The sequence below is a fragment of the Sinocyclocheilus rhinocerous genome, unplaced genomic scaffold, assembly GCF_001515625.1.
Source record: "Sinocyclocheilus rhinocerous isolate Xijiao unplaced genomic scaffold, SAMN03320098_v1.1 scaffold4226, whole genome shotgun sequence".
Taxonomy (NCBI): Eukaryota; Metazoa; Chordata; class Actinopteri; order Cypriniformes; family Cyprinidae; genus Sinocyclocheilus; species Sinocyclocheilus rhinocerous.
Window position 1 is genome coordinate 75,179 of NW_015656248.1, and position 20,699 is coordinate 95,877.

Consider the following 20,699-nt stretch of genomic DNA (forward strand, 5'->3'; position numbering starts at 1 on the left):
ATAAAAGTTAACTGAAATCAAACATTTAAAAAAATTAAACCTATTTTAATTCAGCTAGTCGCCAAGGTAACATTTCTCATTTTCATTTAGTTTAACTTGATTTACTAAAATAATAAAAAAAGTGAATAATAACTAGACTTTTAAAAAACTAACAAATATGACAAACAACAAAATTACTCAAACTTTAAATAAAATTGAAAAAAAACAAAAACAAAAAAATAAAAATTCAAACTATTAATAAAAACTATAATAGTATCTCAATGACACAAAAACAGCACTGGTTATTTTTGTCATCTTTTTAGTTTTGACAGCATTGCAGTCCACATCACAATCACACTGGTGTTTTTAGGAACCCAATCATTTTGAATATAATAATAATAAATATAAAATTATTTCATAATTTTATCATAATTTTTATTTTTAACTCAAAATTATTAAAAATCCTTTTGAATAAATGTAATTATTAACAATCATTTTGAATAACTAATTATTGAAAATAAAAACGGAAATATACATTTCTATTGTAATAATGCAATTGCGCAATCATATTTACTAAAATTACTTATAGTTACAAATTAAATGATTCACTTTCAAATGTTAAACCCTAAATCTATTATTCTAGTTAAAGGTGGGGTAAGCGATTTCTGGTAGCCAATGTTGACATTTGAAATCACCAAAACAAACACGCCCCTACCCCAAAAGGGTCTCGCCCCTATTTTGATAGCTCCGCCCCACACATACATACGCAACCCAGGCAACAATTAGTTCTGTGAAACAAAGCAAAACCAATGTTACACCGTGTCTACACCGGACGCGAGTGGCGTGGCGCGACAAAATACTATGGAACTCATTATAATCAGTGATGCTGTTTACACCATATAGATATATATATATACATATCTATGGTCTACACTGGATGCGGCGCGGCACGACACGACAAATCCCCGACAGAAAACTGCTGCTGCGTTCTATTTATGACGTATTGACACAAATTTCAAATGATTTTCAACGGTCACTTTGTCGCGTCCAGTGTACTAGACAGACTTTAGCTGTTGCGGTGCAGACACGGTGTTACTCACCTATCGAGAAGAAACAAAGCAACCTGAATGCTCTCTCCTCCACATCATGAGTAGACACGCCCCTTACTGCTGATTGGCTACAAGTTTGTTTTGCTAGTCGGCCCGAATCAGTTTTCTAACACGTTTTTGAAAAATCGCTTACCCCACCTTTAAACACTCAAGCTTTTTCTGCAGTGAGACCTCTGTTTAGGTGAAATCAGGTTGATGAATGCTTCTCGTTACAAATCTGGTGAAATGCTGAAAACGTATTTCTGAAAAATTTTGAAAATTATGCAAATGTAAAATAAAGTGATTGTGGTGTATGTCGCATTCCCAAAATGCATGTTATGAGCAACTCAAACTGACATCAGATGCAGAGACGCATTTTATGGCATTCTCATGTAATTGTTAAAACAGCTGAGATTTTAATTACAAATAGATCCATATCTGCTCACCTTTCCTTGCTGGCAAGTTTGGTGGCTTAGCCATCTGGAAATCCTTAAACATGTCCTTTATATCTCTCTTCTCCTTTTCTCCTAGAGGATCCAGGTCAACAAAAGCATTACTGTCCACCTTTGGAGCTTCTTTGGTAGCTACTGCCCGAGGTGGAACCAGTGGAGGGGGACTGGAGCTCTGCTGTCCATCGGGCACAAGGCTGGGTGGAAATACGCTGGTCTGGAAGGGGTTCCCCAGGGTTGAATGAGGGCTCCAGGATCCATTGGTTCCATTGGAGACTGGGGTGGTGGTCCATGATGAAAGCTGTTGGGTAGGGTTTGAAGTTCCCAAACTTCCAGGAATGTTTCCCCAGGCAGGAGCAGGAGAAGTGGAGAAGACAGGTGCTTGAGTGAAGGGCTGAGAGACACTGGTGGTGCTGGGGAAGATGGAGGAGAGCGGCTGATTCCACAGAGCTGCTCCAGGAGTGGAGACTGCAGGTGGAGCTTGTAGAGACAACCCTTCTTAAAAGAAAATATAGTGTTGATAAAAAGAAGATGAAATATTACACTTATTCAGTGTTCCGCTTATGACAAGAATCGAATGGACCATGCATTCCTTTTGGCACAAAGAGTCATTTTTCATTTCAACAGAGTGGTAATCAGTAATCACCATATCAGCCTTCCTTTTGTGAATATTATACTACTGTACTTTAGTCTATTTGAATCATGCACATTGCTTATAAATCATGTAATGTTTTATTTGTTCACCAATATCTATTTTTCCATGTGTTTGGCACTTGCTAGGTATTCATTTTGGACCCTGATGTCAGCTTTCAGTGACTTACACTGCATTCAACATTTAATCAGTTCATGCATTCCCTGAGAATCAAACCCATGACCTTTGGCATTGCTAGTGCCGTGCCCTACTGTTTGAGCAACAGGAATATATGAACAGAACAACACTCAATCTAGGCTCAAGCTTTCATTTGAATAAGAATCACTGACATTTTGAAAAAGCACTGTTTGGAAGCTCACAAATGTCAAGATATTTATTTATTTGTCTCATATGTCTTACCAAGAGCTGTGAGTGTGTCAGTGGAGGATGGGCTCCGGCTGAACAGACTGACAGAGTTGACAGGGCAGTTGTCAGGTTGAGGAGGTGGTGATTCCGATTGGCTCGGTGAAACAAATGGATCCGTCCCGAGTTTTTCATTGGAAGGGGACTATAAAAGATATAAAAAATAATTATAAAAGAGATTCAGTCCATTATGGGGCCAACCTGGTTAAATAAAAGTGAAAAAAAAAAAAAAAATTAAACAAGCATATTGTAATAAATTGTAATGTGAAGAAATATGTTAACATTTTTACCACCAGAAGAGAACCTTATAAAATACTACAGTTCAAAGGTCAGGGTCAGTTAGATTAAATTAATACTTGTATTTAGCAAGGATGCATTAAATTGATCAAATGTAACAGCAAAGACATTTGTAATGTTACAAAAGATTTTAGTTTGAAATAAATGCTATTCTTTTGAAGAATCCTGAAAAAAATGTATCACATTCCCACAAAATGTGTTTCAATATATATATATATATATATATATTAGGGATGCACCGAAATTTTGGCCGCCGAAAATTGCATTTTTGGCGAAAGAGAAAAATGGATGAAAATATATGCCACGCTGCGGCACCGCAGCGCACCACCCAGCAGTGTTCAGTGCGCAGGTTCACTCTCCCTCTAGCCATCGTCACTGCGCGGCGGTGTGACGCTCCGTTCAATATTCCGCTCTATGAATGTGCGTTCTGTTGCTCACGGCCCATGTGAACACTCCACTCATGTACCGCTTTTCAGAATTTTCATTTTGGTTGGTGCCTAATATATATATATATATATATAATATTATCCCATGGCAAACAAAAGCTTCTATACTTTTCTGTTTTGCAAAAAAAAAAAAAGAAAGAAGATCAAATGACATTAGGGTAAGAAAACAATGACAAAAGTTTAATTTTTGGATGAACTAACCTCTTAAAGTTGGTTAGTTTTTAAAGACTGTTTTTAAAGTTCCCTGTGACCCTGTTTTGACCTTATCTCAAAAACAGAGAAGAAAAACTTTCCCTGACAGTGTCACGACTGATCGGTCAGTCTATTCCCCAGCATGCCTGCATGTTTCACTCTCAGATAAGATGTTACAGTGCCAGGGTGCTGCCACGCTCTGCCCACATTCACTTCTTAGCAACTGGCAAAGGATTCTTCCTTCCTCTCTCTGCCGCCTCCTCATCTACACCTCCTAAGCGACCGTCTCCACACATGCTGTTTATTTGGAAGAATCCAGAGAGACACAATGGTGATTTCCTACAGGACCCAGTGATGCAGACATTGTTCTGTTGGCTTTGGCTACAGGCTTTGCTTTCTTTGCCACTACTTTTGCCATGGAAGTTGGAGGAGTTTATTTTGATCAGCTGGATTTGTTGAGTCAGCTTAATGGAATAATGTCATTCGTGTATGTATGTATGTATGCATGTGTATGTTGTTTTTTTTTGCCAAAACCAGTCACACTTATTGATATTGAATATTATATTTTTTAACTGGAAATGATGTGCTGAATTCACATGTCTGACAGTATGAAGCTGTGGAAATTCAGAGCGAGCCATATTTGCAGTTTAATTTCAGTAAAAGTCTTTTTGGACTGAAGTAATTAGCTGTCTAAAATTGCTGTATGTGTTCATAGTATCAAGCTCTTTTTTACCAAAAATGATCATACCTTTAAGCACCATAATTCTGTTTTAATGTTATGTCAGATAAAATGTTCTATTATATTTATACTTTTGGCATTGCAGTAATCTTAATGAGTATCATTTAATATGGACTTCAGAAGTATCTTATCTCAAAGGGTGTATTTTTTTATTTAATTTTTTTCTTGGACTGAACTTTCATCCTTTGGGTGATGGGAAACATTCCTGCTTTGACATCACGTGTGTTGTTGGTATTTCAGCTTTTTGTTTTTGTGTGTGCTTTTGGGATAATAGTAATGAGCCAGTCTTCCTTTTAAGATCAGTTTCCATTATTTTTGCACTTGTCCTCTCGTTGACTCCACAAAAGAAGCTTTTATTTCACCCGTCACCTATAGTTTGCGAAATTGCTGTCGGATTGTAATGTAATTCAGTATGTGTCTATTTTCCTTTCTAATGAAAGTCCATTGAAGTGCTTAGCATCTGTCTGAGAGTTTTGGGTTACAGGCCTATTGAAGATAATTTTGTATTCCATTCACACTTGGAGTCCACCCTTTTCCTCTGCTTGGTTGGCGCATGCCCCTGACTTTAGGCCAGTTTTGCATTTTCCCCCCCTTACGATGTTTGAGGTTAGGATTTGAACCATGGAGTTTGGTCCTCAACCAGTACTTCAGGAGAAATCTATCCTCGGCCCCTTGGCATTGTTAAAGGTGGCAAGAGATCACAGATGTTGGAGTAACATGCACGTCGAAGCAGGAAAGGTATCAGACTGCAGAAGCTTGGCCAAAAAAATAAAAGTTCTCAATAGTTTCTCATAAGCGCCTCATATTTATTGTAGTTATGTTTTCATGTTGTTATTTTCTGGAAATTAATAACAACATATATATCGTAATGCGATAGGAAAGGCATTAGCAAACCAATCCGTACCTTATGAGTACAACTCAATGAAGCATTGAAAACTGGGGCAAAAACATTACAGATCATAAAGTGGTGTTAGATATACAAGATTAGAGAGCTTAAAGTGACATGCAAGTTTAGAAAAAAGAAAGCATTAAGAAGTAAAGTAGAATGTGCAAGAGACCTTTTAATTTTCAAATTAAAAAGCATGAAATAATACAGCGCCATCACTGCAACCTCACCTTTACACTCCTCCTGCCCCTCCCGGCTTTCATGTTGAGTGGTGGAGGACTTATAATGACTGAATCCTTGGTTTGATTGACAGGTGGCTCTATGCCTCCATTCTCATGATTCACTCCATTCTGCACTGGCTGCATCTTCTCCGAACCTCCCACAAACGGATTAGGAATCACTTTCCCATGTCCGTTCTGCTCTTGAACTGGGACAGTATTCTGAGTCCAGCTAGTGGCTTCCACAGCTCTGCCATCTAAAGGCCAGTGGCCATTACTGAGAGCATGGATGACTGTCCTGTTGGAGAGCTGGTCAAACTGCTGGCCTAAGTAGTCAGAGTCACCATTCTTAGGGCCACCATTGAACAAGTTATTAGGGCTGTGGTTGGCTAGGGCAGAATCGTCCCTGATTGATTGGTCGTCGCTTTTGGAAAATGGGTCATCACTGAACGGGTCATGGATAGGGGTGGGGAAGAAGTTGAGTTGAGAAGAGAAGGGGTTCTCAGGCGAGAGGCTGGACGGGGCTCTGGGGACAGAAGATGAGGTGAAGGGGTTTCCTTTAACGCAGTTCTGATTGCTGTCTATCTCAGTGGACAGATCCATCAATAGGATGTCCTCAGACTCCTGAAAGACAATTTGGGGGATAAGGAAAGACAAAAAATAAGACAAAGTCAACAATACATGAATGTATTTTTGTGTGGTGCACAGATGAAGTCATGCATGAAGTACAATAAACAACTTGTTTAGGTAGATGCTGTGTTGTTCAATCAATCAAAAATGCAAACAAGATGGGTATTCATGACATAAGTGTACGGCTGCCAACCATCCAAAACACCCTCACAGTTAAGAACAATATTTTTTCCCCCACTTGAATCAGTTTTACACAACCGTTCAAAAGTTTGCTAAGCTTTTAGGAGGGAAAGAAAATCTCTGCAATGCTGCATTTATTTGATCACAAATACAGTAATATTGTGAAATATTATTACAATGTTTTTAAAATTTAATTTGTTCCTGTGATGGCAAAGCTGTATTTTCAACAGTCATTATTTCAGTCTTCAGTGTCACATGATCCTTCAGAAATCATTCCAATATGCTGATCTGGTGCTCAAGAAACATTTCTTCTATTATTAATGTTGAAAACGGTTGTGTTGCTTAATATTTTTGTGGAATCTGTGATATATGTATTCTTTCAGGATTCTTTGATGAATAGAAAGTTAAAAAGAACAGAATTTATTTAAAATAGAAATCTTTTGTAAGATTAGAAATGTATTCACTGTCAGTTTTGACCAATTTAATTGCCAAACAAAAGTATTAATAAGTAAAAATCTTACTGACCCCAAACTTTTGAATGGTAAGGGATATACAAGTGCTAATATTAAAAATTACAGAGTAAAGTAGAAAACAAATTGCTAAAGATGGATGTAAAACACAGAGTTGTGAATTAAGAGCACTAATACGGGAAATGTTACATAGACGTATTTGACAATAAGGGAAGAATCAAGAAAAAAAGGGAGGGCAGCTACTACTAGCTTTATTTCTTTTATTGTAAATGGTGAAATTTAAATACTTTTGTCCCTTATCCTCCTCTACTGAAGTCGGCAACCTTACATAAGTGTTTTTTCCCCAATATACCATGCTTTTGACAACAAAACACGGGTTGAATAATGGATGACTAAAAATGGATGTATAAACTTAGTATATGCACACATTACCTGAACTTGTTCTCTCACAGTCATTGCAGTGTTAGAAGAATAAAACAAACTCTGCATCAACACCACTTATAAAAAGTTCACCATGAATGTAAACACCAAGCAGAAGATGACAGGCTATGGGAAGATTCATTCATTTTGTTGTACCTCATATATTTTACATGTAACCTATTTAACACTTTCAAGGGGCTAAGAATTCCTCATTTTGAAGAAAAAACTGCCTCATATAGCTTTAAAGCTCCTCTAAAGAGCAGGGTCTTCAAACAACTGATCCTTGTTGAGTTTTTCGTGCTTGTTATTTTCGTTGGCCTGAACCCAGGCCTTCTACTCCCCATGACGGCATTTTCTTCATTTGAGGTCAATCAAGCACCAGAGACTAAACAAGGACTATAGCAGGATATGAGACTTGTCTGAATGCCACTAGTCTCTTTGAAACAGTGTCATGTCTCATTTGGATAATGTTGCTTTGGTCTGGTAAATGAGCTGGTGTATTAACATTAATAATGTTAGTGTATCTTTTTGTATTAATAAAGCAGAGTGTCACTGTCAATGCAAACCATTAATAAGCAAAATTGGAGTAAAAAAGCCTGAATGTGTATGTGTGACTCATTCTTGCCCAACAGTCTTACCGAGGGAGAGTTTAAGTCAGGTGGGGTCGACATGTCTCCAAACAAGTCCAGCTGTTCAACTCCCTGCAACACAGAGTTGCAAAAGGAAAAACAAGATTCAGACCAGATTACGGAAGCCAGAGTCAGAGTAACCAAAACACCTAAGAGAAGAGCTATTCATACTGTGGGCAGATGAATGGGAGGAAATGAGCAGTGAAGAGAATGAGGAGAATTGTGTTTTTTCCAAAGACTGTGAGTGAAAGGAGTGGAGGGAGAATGGCCAGAGCTGCTGCTATGTGATGCGTCTCAGTTATTTCCTGTCTGCTAACTTCATTAGCTTTCACCCCCTGAGGAGACTAGTTTAGGTGCTGTGTGCAAATGGTGAACAGCAACATGAAGACAACCCAGCAGGGGGCTTTAGGATCTGGGCCAGAGAGAGACAACTCTACTGCTAACACTGCTGGCATCTGGAAGCCTTCAGGTTGGAGGCAACTAACAAAAGTCTTTCACTGTTCTTTTGCAAGGAACAGGACCATTTGGAGAATGTAAACCATACCACAATAGGTCATACTCACTTTTCTGTCATTGTGTGAGCCTTCGCTGCCATTCTGTTGAGGTAAGATTGATGGAAATTGAGATACAAGTTGCACTGGCAAAAACAAATTTTGTTTGGTTTGATGTTGACCAAAATGTTGGTTTGGAGTGAAAGAAGTCACAAAACAATACACAGAAGCACAGCTGAACAGAAAGTCACACTAGATGGGAATGTTTACAGTCTTCCTGTTATGTCTGTGAGATAATAAAGTTTAGATATGTGCTAATGTGTTATAAATTTACATAAAGTCTTCAAAAATGTTTGAGTAATTCAGTTTGTGATGAAATACATTATACACTATAATTCAGTTTGTATACACTAGATATACACTACCTTTCAAAAGTTTGAGGTTAGTCAAATGTTTGGATGTTTCTGAAAGATGTTTCTTATGCTCATCAAAGCTGCATTTATTTACTGTACTGTATCAAAATACAGTAGAAACAGTATTAATGTGAGATATTATAACAATTTAAAATATCTGTTTTCTATGTTAATATATGTGACCCTGGGCCACAAAACCAGTCTTAAGTCGCTGGGGTATATTTGTAGCAGGATATTCTGCTTGAGAAACATTTCTCATTATTATAAATGATGAATAATATTCTTTGATGAATAGAAAGTTCAAAAGAACAGCATTTAAGGACTACCATACTAGTCCTTTTTCTTATTGTTTCCCAGTCACGCATAAAGCAATTGTAAATTAACGACTGATTATTGGGTATTGAGGCAACAACCACAGACATGGATTAGGCCATGATCCTGGATTCTTGCTGAACCAAAATCAGAGCGTAACAATTGTTCTGCTCACAGCGAAGGAGAAAATGTTCTATGGTGCGGCTAAATGGTGCTGAATATTGGGATCATAACACCTAGTCCTATCATGCAAACTAAATAGAAATCTTTAACATTATAGATGTCTTTACTGTAACTTTTGATCAGTTTAATGCATCCTTGCTTAATAAAAGTATTCATTTATTTTTTTTAAAAGTCCTCCTGGCCCCAACATTTTGAACAGTAGTGTATAAAACCTGTTGCATTGTATGCGTGTAAACGTTTCTCATCAGCTCATATATCCTAGAATCATCTCAAAATAATTTCAAGGGCTCCCGCACCTTCTTTGAGCCCTCAACTTCTTTTTTCTTCATATTGAAGATTAACTGGAAAAGATCTTTCAGGTCAATGACAAGAGGCTCTGCCTGAGTGAAAACACAAACAGCATGTTAAAAGGCATGTTTCCTGCAGGTTTATGGGTGAATGTTTTTGAGTGAGGGAATGTTTTTTTTATTTTTTATAAAAGAGCTACAAAAAAGAGAGAACAAGTTTGTCTATGTGTGCCTAAGGCATGAGTGTGTGAGGGAGGAAAGAGCTTTGCTCAATAAAATCTCACTGGACCTGCTGTGCAGTTTTAATGGCAAAGAACTGGTGCTGGCCCTCCGCACCGCACACATAGCCAAACGCTCTGCTGTCAGTGACATCCCGAGCGATGAAGGAGATCTTATTTACTGCATGCTCCAGTATTGCTGCCTGGAGAAGTCAAAACAAAATCACAATGAATACTTTATATGGAGTACCGAATGATATTTCAGTTAAACAGTTTATACTAGTCAGTATAAATGAAAGAGTGAGTGAAAGAAATGCACCCCTGTTTTCTCATCAGTAACAGTGATTCCTGAGAGAGAAATGTTCACCCAGACTCTCTGCTTGTGTTTGCCCTGAGAGCGAGCTGCCACCGCCTTGCCCTGTGATCACAGAGAGAAAAGACAAATCAATGTTTGCTGAGAATAAAAAAAAAAACAAAACAATATTTTGACTTCTTGATCCTGGATGCATCAAACCCATTTGGATTACTAAATAAATTGTGTAGGAAACAAATGGGATTTTTCTGTCTCTTAAAATATCTTAAAAAGCTAAACAAACAACAAAGGCCATAAAATGACTTTTACACAGTAATATTTATGTCAAAAATACTAGAAAAAGTTTTGGTGACTCAATTATTCTCTTTCTGCAGAAACATGGTTCCTTCAGATGTCTCTTTCTTCTCAGATCTTAGGGTATGTTTCCTTTCCACAGTTTTCTCTCTGGTGGTACTGAGGCACTATTTTCTATAAAGCTTTAAAGGGGTGATTCACTGGGTTTTTTCTAGGCTTGATGGCGTTTATGGGGTGCAGTCTAACATGTGTTAATGCTTTGTTTTTAAATAAACGCATTATTTTTCACATAACTTACCTTTATTCCACAAAGCTCTGTCCCTTCTCTGAGAAACGGGCTGATCTTTTCCTGTTTTTATGAAGCCCCGCCTTACGGCAACTGCAGCGCGTCCATGTATAATGCTTCTTATAGCTATGTAAAAATAAGTGTATAATTGTAACAGTTCATTGTTGGAGGTGAGCTGAATGAGAGAGAGAGAGAGAGAGAGAGAGAGGCAGAGCGTGTGCAGTGCAGGGGGACGCGAGGAACAGTATTAAGAACCGCTGCTTTAGAACATTGATTTTGAAACTTGTGAATCCATTAGAATCTTAGAAGACAGAATCGCGATTCATATATGAATAGATTTTTACGTGCACCCCTAGTTTTCTCTTCCTCTTCTCTAAAGCAGCGCAGCATGGCCTCGCCCCCTTTGCTGCCTTTTCCTGAGGGCGGGGTTTATCTGGGTTTGTGACGTCACAAGATATCAAAGACGATATCTCCGTTTGCATTGAACTTTCAGCTTCGTAACTTTGCAGATATTGTTTATGCTCAAACAGCAACATTACACACTAACGTTAAAAATGTGAAATTGCAATCAACCACCCCTTTAAAACAAGATGCAATGTGAAAGTTTTCCACAAATAAATCCATCTTGTCCTGTGTCTCTGTCATTAGTTTAGGCTAATGGAAGTTGCTTAAGATGTGTACTAAAAAGTAAACATGCTTGACCTTTCACTGACCTTTAGTTTTATCATGGAGTCTTGGCTCATTTTGTCTCCTCTTGCTTGAGGCACATCATCTACACCAATCAACTTGGCTTTGTAGCGAACTCCATTACCTTTGAACCTGGCTAAGAGGAACTCATCTGTTTTCTCTGGGCTTGCTGCAGCTGAGAAGAGGAGATAAAGAGAGAGATGTTAATCTAAAACATAAAATGTAATATTGTGAGAATTAGAAATATTCAATCATTAGTACAGTGTGTGTTGCCATGTATTAAGGGAGAAAGAAGTTAATGATTTATGATTAAATAGCTTAGTAAAACAGTTCACCAGATCACCATGAACTTACAGTATACACTATAAATGACATCAAACGCTTCTGGAGAGAAGAAACAACAGATATTTAGACTTATATACTGTACTTATGTTAATTCCCAACCAGAGATATGAATACCCTAGAAAGTACTTGGATGGATTTTGCTTTTGCTTTTAAAAATATAATTAAAGTAAATGTTAATAAAGTAAATAATCACAATTATCTTTTTTTCAGGTCCTGTTTTAAGAAATGAAATGTTTTAAAGTTGCCATAGAATGCACTGATACAATATTTTAAATTGTTCTCTGATATCTACATAGAAGGTATGTGGCTTAGGTAAGGGCAAAAAAACTACAGAAACGGTTTTACATGTCCATGTACAACCCTAGGATTTGTCCCTAGAATGAAATGGTCTGTTTTTACCTTATTTGGAAGGGTCATGAATAATAATGTTAAGCTCTGCTCTGATTGGCTGTTTCACAGTGCTGCTCATTTCAGTAGCTCACACAGCAGGAAGGAAACACAGGGAAAATACATATTTCAATACTGTCTCTCGCAGTTATATCGTTGGGTAATTATACTGTATATAAAATGCGGGCATCAGGGAGCCGCTATTAATATGCGGGGCATTGAAACTGCTTTAGAATGCATGATTGATTTTTACTTTCACTTTCGAGATTTGCGATCGCACATGCTCTGTATAAACTACAGCGGCAGTACTTACCACACATTTTACAAGATCAGATGCTTGTCAGTGGTGCTCAGGATCTGTAAATCATTCGCCATCATCCTCAGTCATCTCTCCTGACTCTGTTTATGTGGTAAGTGAAATCTTATGTACTGTAATGTAACAGGCTACCGCTAGCAAGCAGCTAACCATGTCCCTTTAGTGGCTCGCGTTATTTAATTAGAACGCACGTTATTTGTTTTCCGTGCCTTTCTGAATACAGACACCAACCCACCCCTGCACATCCTGGAACATAACATTTATTTCCATGATCTGCCATTTTCGCTATTATCCTCGCTTGTTTCTTCACAATACCTGCAGAACTTCTGATGATTCGGCTATGCAGGTCCGGCTGGCGGCTGGCATAAAACATGAGTGGGTATATGCAAATGTTGGGGGCGTAAATATTAGTGATCCCAACTGTAACGTCACAGTCGGTGTTATGTTCTGATTCGCCTATTTTTCAGTGGTCTTTTGCATGCACGAGATTTACATAAGAAGGAGGAAACAATGGTGTTTGAGGCTCACGGTATGTCATTTCCATGTACAGAACTGTTATTATTCAACTATGCCATTCTATGGCACCTTTAAGGCTGATTTGTACTTCTGCGTCGGACATACGCCTTTATTTTAAATAAGAAGGTGTAACATTAAAATATATTAAAGGGCAAAAAACACACAAAACTCAAATAGATACGGAGGGAGGGGCTCTAGCGGACCAATCACAACTAGGGGTGTAACGATTAATCGATATGGATCGATACGATGTCTGAAGATACGATGCAACGATGCTATGCGTAAAATATCGATATCTGTAGTATAAATAGGCACCTTTATTTTTGCACTGTTCACATTTTCACATAATGTCCGTCTATGCATTACCGCCAACGCGTGCATTCTCGTTCAAACTCACGTATCAGGACTCGATATTAGGCACAAGGCGCTCGGGATTGTTGGCGGAACAGTCAAGCTTTTTTGTGCATGGATGAATAAATACAGACAAAATTACATCAAAATGCGCGTTTTGGCGAATATCCTAGTAAACACAGTCTATATATCTTAATGTAAACAGTTGAGAAAGAAAAGGCATGTGTATCAGTAGCCTATATTAAATACGTGCTTTCGTTCTTTAAGTGAAAGCAAACCAATAATAAATCTAATGCTGTCAAAGAAAATATTTTATTAGAACGCGCATTATTTGTTTTCTGTGCCTTTCTGAATACAGACACCAACCCACCCCTGCACATCACATCCCCTGCACAGCCTGGAACATAACATTTATTTCCATGATCTGCCATTTTCGCTATTATCCTCGCTTGTTTCTTCACAATACCTGCAGAACGTCTGATGATTCGGCTGTGCAGGTTCGGCTGGCGGCTGGCATAGAACATGGGCGGGTATATGCAAATGTTGGGGGCGTACATATTAGTGATCCCGACTGTAACGTCACAGTCGGTGTTATGTTCTGATTCGCCTATTTTTCAGTGGTCTTTTGCATGCAGGCGATTTACATAAGAAGGAGGAAACAATGGTGTTTGAGGCTCACGGTATGTCATTTCCATGTACAGAACTGTTATTATTCAACTATGCCAGGGTAAATACAGTTTTCCATTCTATGGCACCTTTAATAAATGTACAAGTATAACTACCATTCAAAAGCAAGGATGCATTAAATTGATCTAAAGTGACAATAAATACTGTTCTTTTGAACTTTCTGTTCATCGTCCAGAATCCAGGAAAAATAAACATATCATGGTTTCCAAAAAATATTTAGCAGCACAGCTGTTTTCTATAATAATAATAAGAAGAGATGTTTCTTCAGCACCAAATCAGCATATTAGAATGATTTCTGAAGGTGCATGTGATACTGAAGACTGGAAAAAAACTTGTAGATCTTGAATCTTGAGTCTTGAATAGGTTTATCCTTTTGAAAATAGCTGGGAAAAAGCAGGTTCTTCACTCGTACATGAAACCACTAATTAAGTGTCCTTTCTGTAGTGCAGGACTAGCCCCTGTCATTTAACCTTTTTAAAATACTGCTCCATGTAATTAACTGATTACAGTTTACAGCCGGCAAATGCGGCTCATCACAAATGCAGTCATTCAAAACAAAAGCATTCTAAAATGGGCAGGAATTGTGCAGTGCAGAATCATTTATGAAATCCTCTATTCTTAGTGGAATGAGAAACGATTCTGTGACATAATTGCAGGTGTCGCTGGGACTGATTGATGCCATTCGGAAGGAACTGATGGTACCAGCTGTCTGAGAGACAGAGTTATCTCTAGCAGCTCCGAATCTCAGTCTGAATGTTACTCAATCACTGGAAATGCCAGCAAGTTAGCCAGACGCTCATCAAAATATGTGCGATTGCTCAATGGCGCAAAAAGATCTGAAGGAGGCTGATTAAAATGATCTCAAAAATGCATCAGAAAGTCGCTGATATGCTGATCATGGCGTTTTATGGGGTTACTCCCAATGCATGTTTTAATATATCAGTCTGGCTAAATTCTAGCTCTGAAATTGTGTTTTAGATATGTGCCACATTAATTGCTAGTTTGCGAGTTCATATCAGTCCATATCAGGGTCTTTTCACTATCATCTAACTCTACTTGCCTTTTGATTCTCTGGACTTTTTGCCATTTATTTTGTCTGTCTGCCCTGTCTCAGTTCAAAACCAATCAGCTGACTATGTGGCGATGTCCCCTTCTGGCCAGTGGAGCTGCTGAGATGGCAGAGGCGGAGAAAGAGAGAGTGAGCCAGACACAGAGAAACAAAAAGAGACTGAGAGAGAACAGCCTGGCAGAGGACCAGACCTCATGCCTTCAGTGGCCAAGCTGAGGGACAGCATTGACATTCATTCCATGCAGGGACTCTACAGGCTTGAGGTTTCTGCTCTACAACCCCCTACCCAACGTGAACACATAATACCCATAAAATATGAGTGCTTGCTTTAAGTAGACACTAAAAAAGATAGTTCTTTAAATGTTTTTTACATGTAGTAACAGTTCTATTTAGAACCATATCATCCTGAAGAACACTTTTACATTGAAATGATTGTATGTGTAAGAGTTTACGGTTCTTTATTGCCACCTTTTTGTTTTTCCAAATCTTTAAGTGTCAAAGCACTTCATTACTGATTTTCTGGAGCTCAGCTATCCAACTACACAGACTGTCAACACACTCTCAACAGGTAAATGATTTCTTTCTTAAACTTTCGATAAATTTTAACTTTCAACTTTCCTACCAATCGTGTCTTTTCCTCTTTTTAGAATATGCACGTGTGAGCAGCTCTATTCAGTTGAGGATACTTCTCTCTACGTAAGTAACAGAAATATTGAATTTATGATCCGTATTGTTAGATTATTACTTGGGTTTATCCACAAACATACCCAGTCACAAAAACATTAACGCTATTCCATGACTTTTTCCTTTTAACATTGTGAAGGGCATACATACCGTTCATTTTTTGCTACTTTTGGCCTTCATAAACAATTGTTTTTACATAAACAAATGGATGAGACACATTGTAACTCTAAACTCAGTTGTGTATTTCAGATGCATCACATCCCACAACCTCATCATCTGCAGAGAGAAACTGCCACTCAGTTACACCAAAATGCACACATAACAATGGACTTAAAGGCATCACAGAAGATTGTGAAGATATTTCACTGGAACCTTCATAAGATCTATTTTCTGTTTCTATTTTGTGTTTATTTATTCATGTCAACTGTCATTTATTAATGTTTTCAGCTAATACTAATTATACTACTATACTAATATTTATGAAAATAAACTATTATTAAAAAGGTTATTTATAACATCATTAAGGAGCGATCAGTCCCAGCTCCAACACATATTATTTATAGGGTTATCTATAACCTATACCTATACTAGCTATATTATTAAGGGTTTATTAAAGATGACAGTTGTTTTTTGTCTGTCTGGTAAAGAACTCATGAGATGAGGTGGGCAGAGAAATCACAAACATACTGAAAAATGGCCTATTGCTCACAAATGAGCCTGATCATGAAGGAAAGCTATGCCATTTGTGTGCCAGTCTAAATCAAAGAGTTGACTTAAAGGCCAAAAACATATCCATCTACAAAAAAGGTAAAGATATGAAAGAAAAATAGTCCTGTACATGAATCGCAATAATGATGTGGCTGAAAGATCAAACGTGATGTTGCATCAATATATTTTTGTTTCTATGTCCAAACCATGACTATGAAAGACCTCCTTCAACCCCAGATGCACCTCATCACCCAATCACTACTGGCTCCTCAGCGTGAGACTGTGGGAATCATTCAGCTTGTTTTCATGCCTGTGGAAAAGGCTCATAAATAGTCATGTTGGAGAGTGTCTTGCAGTCGCAGCTGGAAGATATTGTGGAAACAGCAACAGGACTGTAATGGAATCCATCACTAGTGTGCTCTGTTGGTATGAATGAGCAAGGCAAGACAAACAATACCACTGTGCACCAGGTTCCAGCTTAGAAAAATAAATCCAGAGAAATATTGGGGCAAAGAGGCCCCTAGAGCTCTGGACGGTGGATTTTAGGTTTCTGCAGGTGGCTGTTCGCCAACTTTGCACTGCGCTACACGACATGTCAAGGAACTTGTTGAACTCAAACAGTCCTCTTGAGAGGAACTAGGGCCTTATTTTACCAGAAAGACCTTCATTTGTCAACTGTAATCACTAGATCATAAACATAATAGCATAATCATCATGCTACTACTGCATCAGCTTTGCATTTAAGTACCCAAAAAGTGATTCAGATCAGGTTTAAATAGGGAATGTCTGATCTAATATCCAAAATTTGCTGAAAATATGCTAATGTTATGAGAATACAGAAAACATGGTGCTTGAATTTTGTAGTACCAGTTTTTGCAACTTTACCATTGCAATTAGGCTGCAAACAAGCACAATGTTTCTAAATGTGCTCTATAGTCTAAAGAAGATTAGAAGAAAAAGGGTAAAGGTAATATATTCATACAGATAAATGGGTTAAACCTGCACATCTGTAGCTTAAAGCAATATCCTATGAAACTAATAAAAAGCGCATCCATGCTTAACATTGCACAACAAAAAATTATGACTGAAACCTTCCAAAGAAAGCTAACATTTTTTTTAATAAACTGATGAATTTAGGTTACATAACTATTAAATCAATTTTTATCTGTTTCCAACTGTACAGCCAGAGAACATTATGGCAAATCCTTTGGATTCCAGACTGAACTATAAATCATGGATGTAATCTCAAAATGGTTTTCTTAACCAGCTCTCCAAACAAGCTGCCTTTTCATCTAGGGAGGTGGCAAGTACAATGGAAGTATTTTCAGGTTTCAAAACTCTTATGAGGGCTTAGTTTTTCCTCAGAATAGGTTCATTACATGTTTGTTGTGGATCAAGCATGGTTTTTGTAGGTGCTCTGGGGACGTGGATGCTGGGAGCAGCTCACACTCATATTACACACAGCAAGAGACTCACAGTAAATCTCAGCGGGACAGTCACTTTACCACTAATGATGTGCTAGTAGATACAAGTAGGTCAGCAAAGACGTCTACTAAGTTTTTGTACTTTCTTAAAACAATACATTACATATCCTCTTATAATGGAGAGGTTTCACTGAGAAACCACTAATTAAGTAAAATGGAAATTGTCCTTTTGGACAATGATTGGCAAAGCTGATCTAAAAGTATTTGAACCATTTGCATTTGAACCATTCGAACCCAAGGTCTGGCCTGTATAAATACAAAGCAAGACACTGTGCAAAGTGAAGACCCCTGGTCTGTCACATACCCTTCTTCTTTTCTTTTTTGGAGGGTGTCTTAAAAGGTGCCTGCTCAACCGGGGGTGTGCTGGTTTCCACTTCTGCAGACATGTTTGGAGGCCAGCCTTGTGCAAAACAAGTGTGAAGACAGGATCAGTTGAAACACTCTTGCTCTCCTCTCTGCAGTGTGTGCACCACAGCTTAACTCAGCAGTGGACCATGCTCAGCTGTGCCCGCACTGGATAGGAAAGAGACAGAGAGAAATCAAAACAGGAAAAAGATTTAGTAGAGGTTTACATATTTACAAATCAAAGACAAATGCAGTCTTCAGAGCATCACTATATTTTTGTGTAGAGAACAGGGCTTTAGAAAAACATTTAAATATAATATAATAAAAATAAATAAATATATGAGCCATTTACTAAAATGAAACCTTTAGAAACCACATTACTTTTTCAGCTGTCAGTTTTCAACTATTTAAATTATATGAACTAGTTTATTTTGTAATATTAAGTATAAATTCAATGATGCTGTGATTCATATAATGATTACATTTGTAGTACCATAACCTCTGTTTTGTAAGAATATTTCTGCTTGATTGTTTAAAAAATTAAAAATGTTGGGTTTATTATGTTTCCAACATATCACCCCATCAAAGTTTAATTTAAAGTTGATTCAATCTTACATTTGGACAACATATGTTAAAGGGGTCATATGATGTGATTTCAATTGTTCCTTTCTCTTTGGAGTGTTACAAGCTCTTGGTGCATAAAGAAGATCTGTAAAGTTGCAAAGACTAAAGTCTCAAATCCAAAGAGATATTCTTTATAAAAGTTAAAACTTGTCCACGCCCTCCTAAAACGCCTCGTTTAAACACGCCCCCACATGTCTACGTCACTATGTGGAAATATTAGCATAATGCCGCCCAAACGTGCACGCAAAGAAAGAAGGCGTGGTTTCAGAAACAGCAGTAGTGTTGATGCAGCCATGTCAGGGAGACGCTGTGTATTTCAGTGCGAAGTAACATTTCCGTCACAAGCTTGAGGTATTCAGCCAATCACAACGCACTGGATAGCTGGCCAATCAGCGTACACCTCGCTTTTCAGAACGATGAGCTTTGTAAAAATCAACGCGTTTCAGAAAGGCGGGGCATAGAGGAGCAACAATAATGTACATTATGTGGAAAATAATGTGTTTTTTTTTTACCTTAAACCGCATAAACACATTGCATTAAACCAAATACACAACATAATGTTATTTTTAGCAACGTCATATGACCCCTTTAAACAAATTTAAAAAATCTATTACAAAATCGATTAAACCCTGTTGTGATCATGTATCTTTACTTACATGTTGTGACTAGTGTAAGTCTCATGGACCTAAATACACAAAGAGACAGTTCCTGGTTAATTTTCAATTGTATGTAACTGTAAAATAACTTGAGGTTCAGTGAGCGAGTCAGTTGTGATCTCAATAGTGCCTCTGAATGACTCATTAAAAAGAACCAGTTAATAAGAGTGATTTGTTTGCATGACAGCTTGCGTTGTTCATTGTTGTATGCAGGAAACAGTGGCATGCACTCAAATGATATGATATCTGACGAAAATGCATATGGACACGCACACAGCTTTCCCGTTCCATGTCAGAAGCTGGAGAATTTTGTTTAGTGCAAGTTGATCACTTGCTCTCTGAACTCTTATTGGTTACATTTCTGGTTTCATCCCAGTGGACCGAATAAACAAACAGGGAATACTATAAATCTAAGTAGCTGTGCTTAAACAGAAGGTGAGTAAACATCCTGGACTCAAGCATTTTGCTGTGGTGACGGCATTGTTCAGCCATAAATCCACTCACTGCCTTTAACACACCACATGACATTCATGTTTTGAGTTAATACAGATAATTGGCTCTCCTCAAGACTTATCTGAGGTGATAGGTCACCGAGACATTTTTGTATTCTCTAACCTTTCCTTTCTTGGCATATATCTATTACAAGACCACAGTACCCTTAGCCTCTATCTCCCGCTGTCTCTGCATTGCAATTATCCCGCCCTGCACCCAAAGACAGGAAGTCAGAGCTTCCCTTCCATCTGGGATCTATTCATTCTCCACCTTCTTCATACCACAGACTGGCTATTTTTGCACATTTGTTTTCAATCAAAAAATAAAATAAAATTCCAAGTCACATTACATGAAAATATTTGGGATGTTTTTTCTCTCATCCGTCCACTGACTCAAGCTGCCTATAAATACATTTACATTTAATAGGCTCCAAGAATATTTCCTTGAAATAGCCTTCTGTAGAACATTCAAAACAATGCTGCAATAATGCTACATAATTAAAAAACAACTTAGAATGTTAATATGGTTAACAGAATAACCATAATAACCTTCTCAAATTATTACAAACATGTTTGTTATTTGAAACAAAGCTGAAATAAAAATATTAAACTAAAGTTTAAACTAAAGGAAAATTAGGAAAATGTTGTCTTGGCAAATACCTGAAATAAGTTGAAGCACTAAATGAAGCTCTAAAATTACTAATTGGAATTAATAAAAACAAAAACTGAACTAAAACATAAATAGTAATATTTGGATATTATATGGCAAAAGCACATGACAAAATTAAGCACATTGAAACTCAAATGAAAAACTGAAAAATATAAAAATAAAAGTTAATTCAAAAAGTCTATATAATACTAAAATAACATTTTGC

General features: G+C 37.6%; 1 protein-coding gene across 5 annotated transcripts in view; it reads right to left on the minus strand.

Annotated features, from left to right (window-relative positions):
- The window catches only part of LOC107719926 (disabled homolog 2-like), a 31,106-nt gene that overhangs the window by 1,148 nt on the left and 9,259 nt on the right, over positions 1–20,699 (minus strand). For 2 of the 5 annotated variants that reach the window (XM_016527481.1, XM_016527480.1), the window contains exons 2-12: positions 19,334–19,362; positions 18,013–18,221; positions 11,188–11,336; positions 9,901–9,999; positions 9,653–9,784; positions 9,373–9,456; positions 8,241–8,273; positions 7,687–7,749; positions 5,361–5,972; positions 2,568–2,715; positions 1,514–2,014 (exon numbers count right to left, since the gene is read on the minus strand). In XM_016527481.1, the coding sequence (XP_016382967.1) occupies positions 1,514–2,014; positions 2,568–2,715; positions 5,361–5,972; positions 7,687–7,749; positions 8,241–8,273; positions 9,373–9,456; positions 9,653–9,784; positions 9,901–9,999; positions 11,188–11,336; positions 18,013–18,094 (1,903 nt within the window). In that variant the 5' untranslated portion in view covers positions 18,095–18,221; positions 19,334–19,362. The remainder of the gene's footprint in view (positions 1–1,513; positions 2,015–2,567; positions 2,716–5,360; positions 5,973–7,686; positions 7,750–8,240; positions 8,274–9,372; positions 9,457–9,652; positions 9,785–9,900; positions 10,000–11,187; positions 11,337–18,012; positions 18,222–19,333; positions 19,363–20,699) is intronic. The other 3 variants (XM_016527479.1, XM_016527478.1, XM_016527482.1) reach the window with 2 other exon arrangements.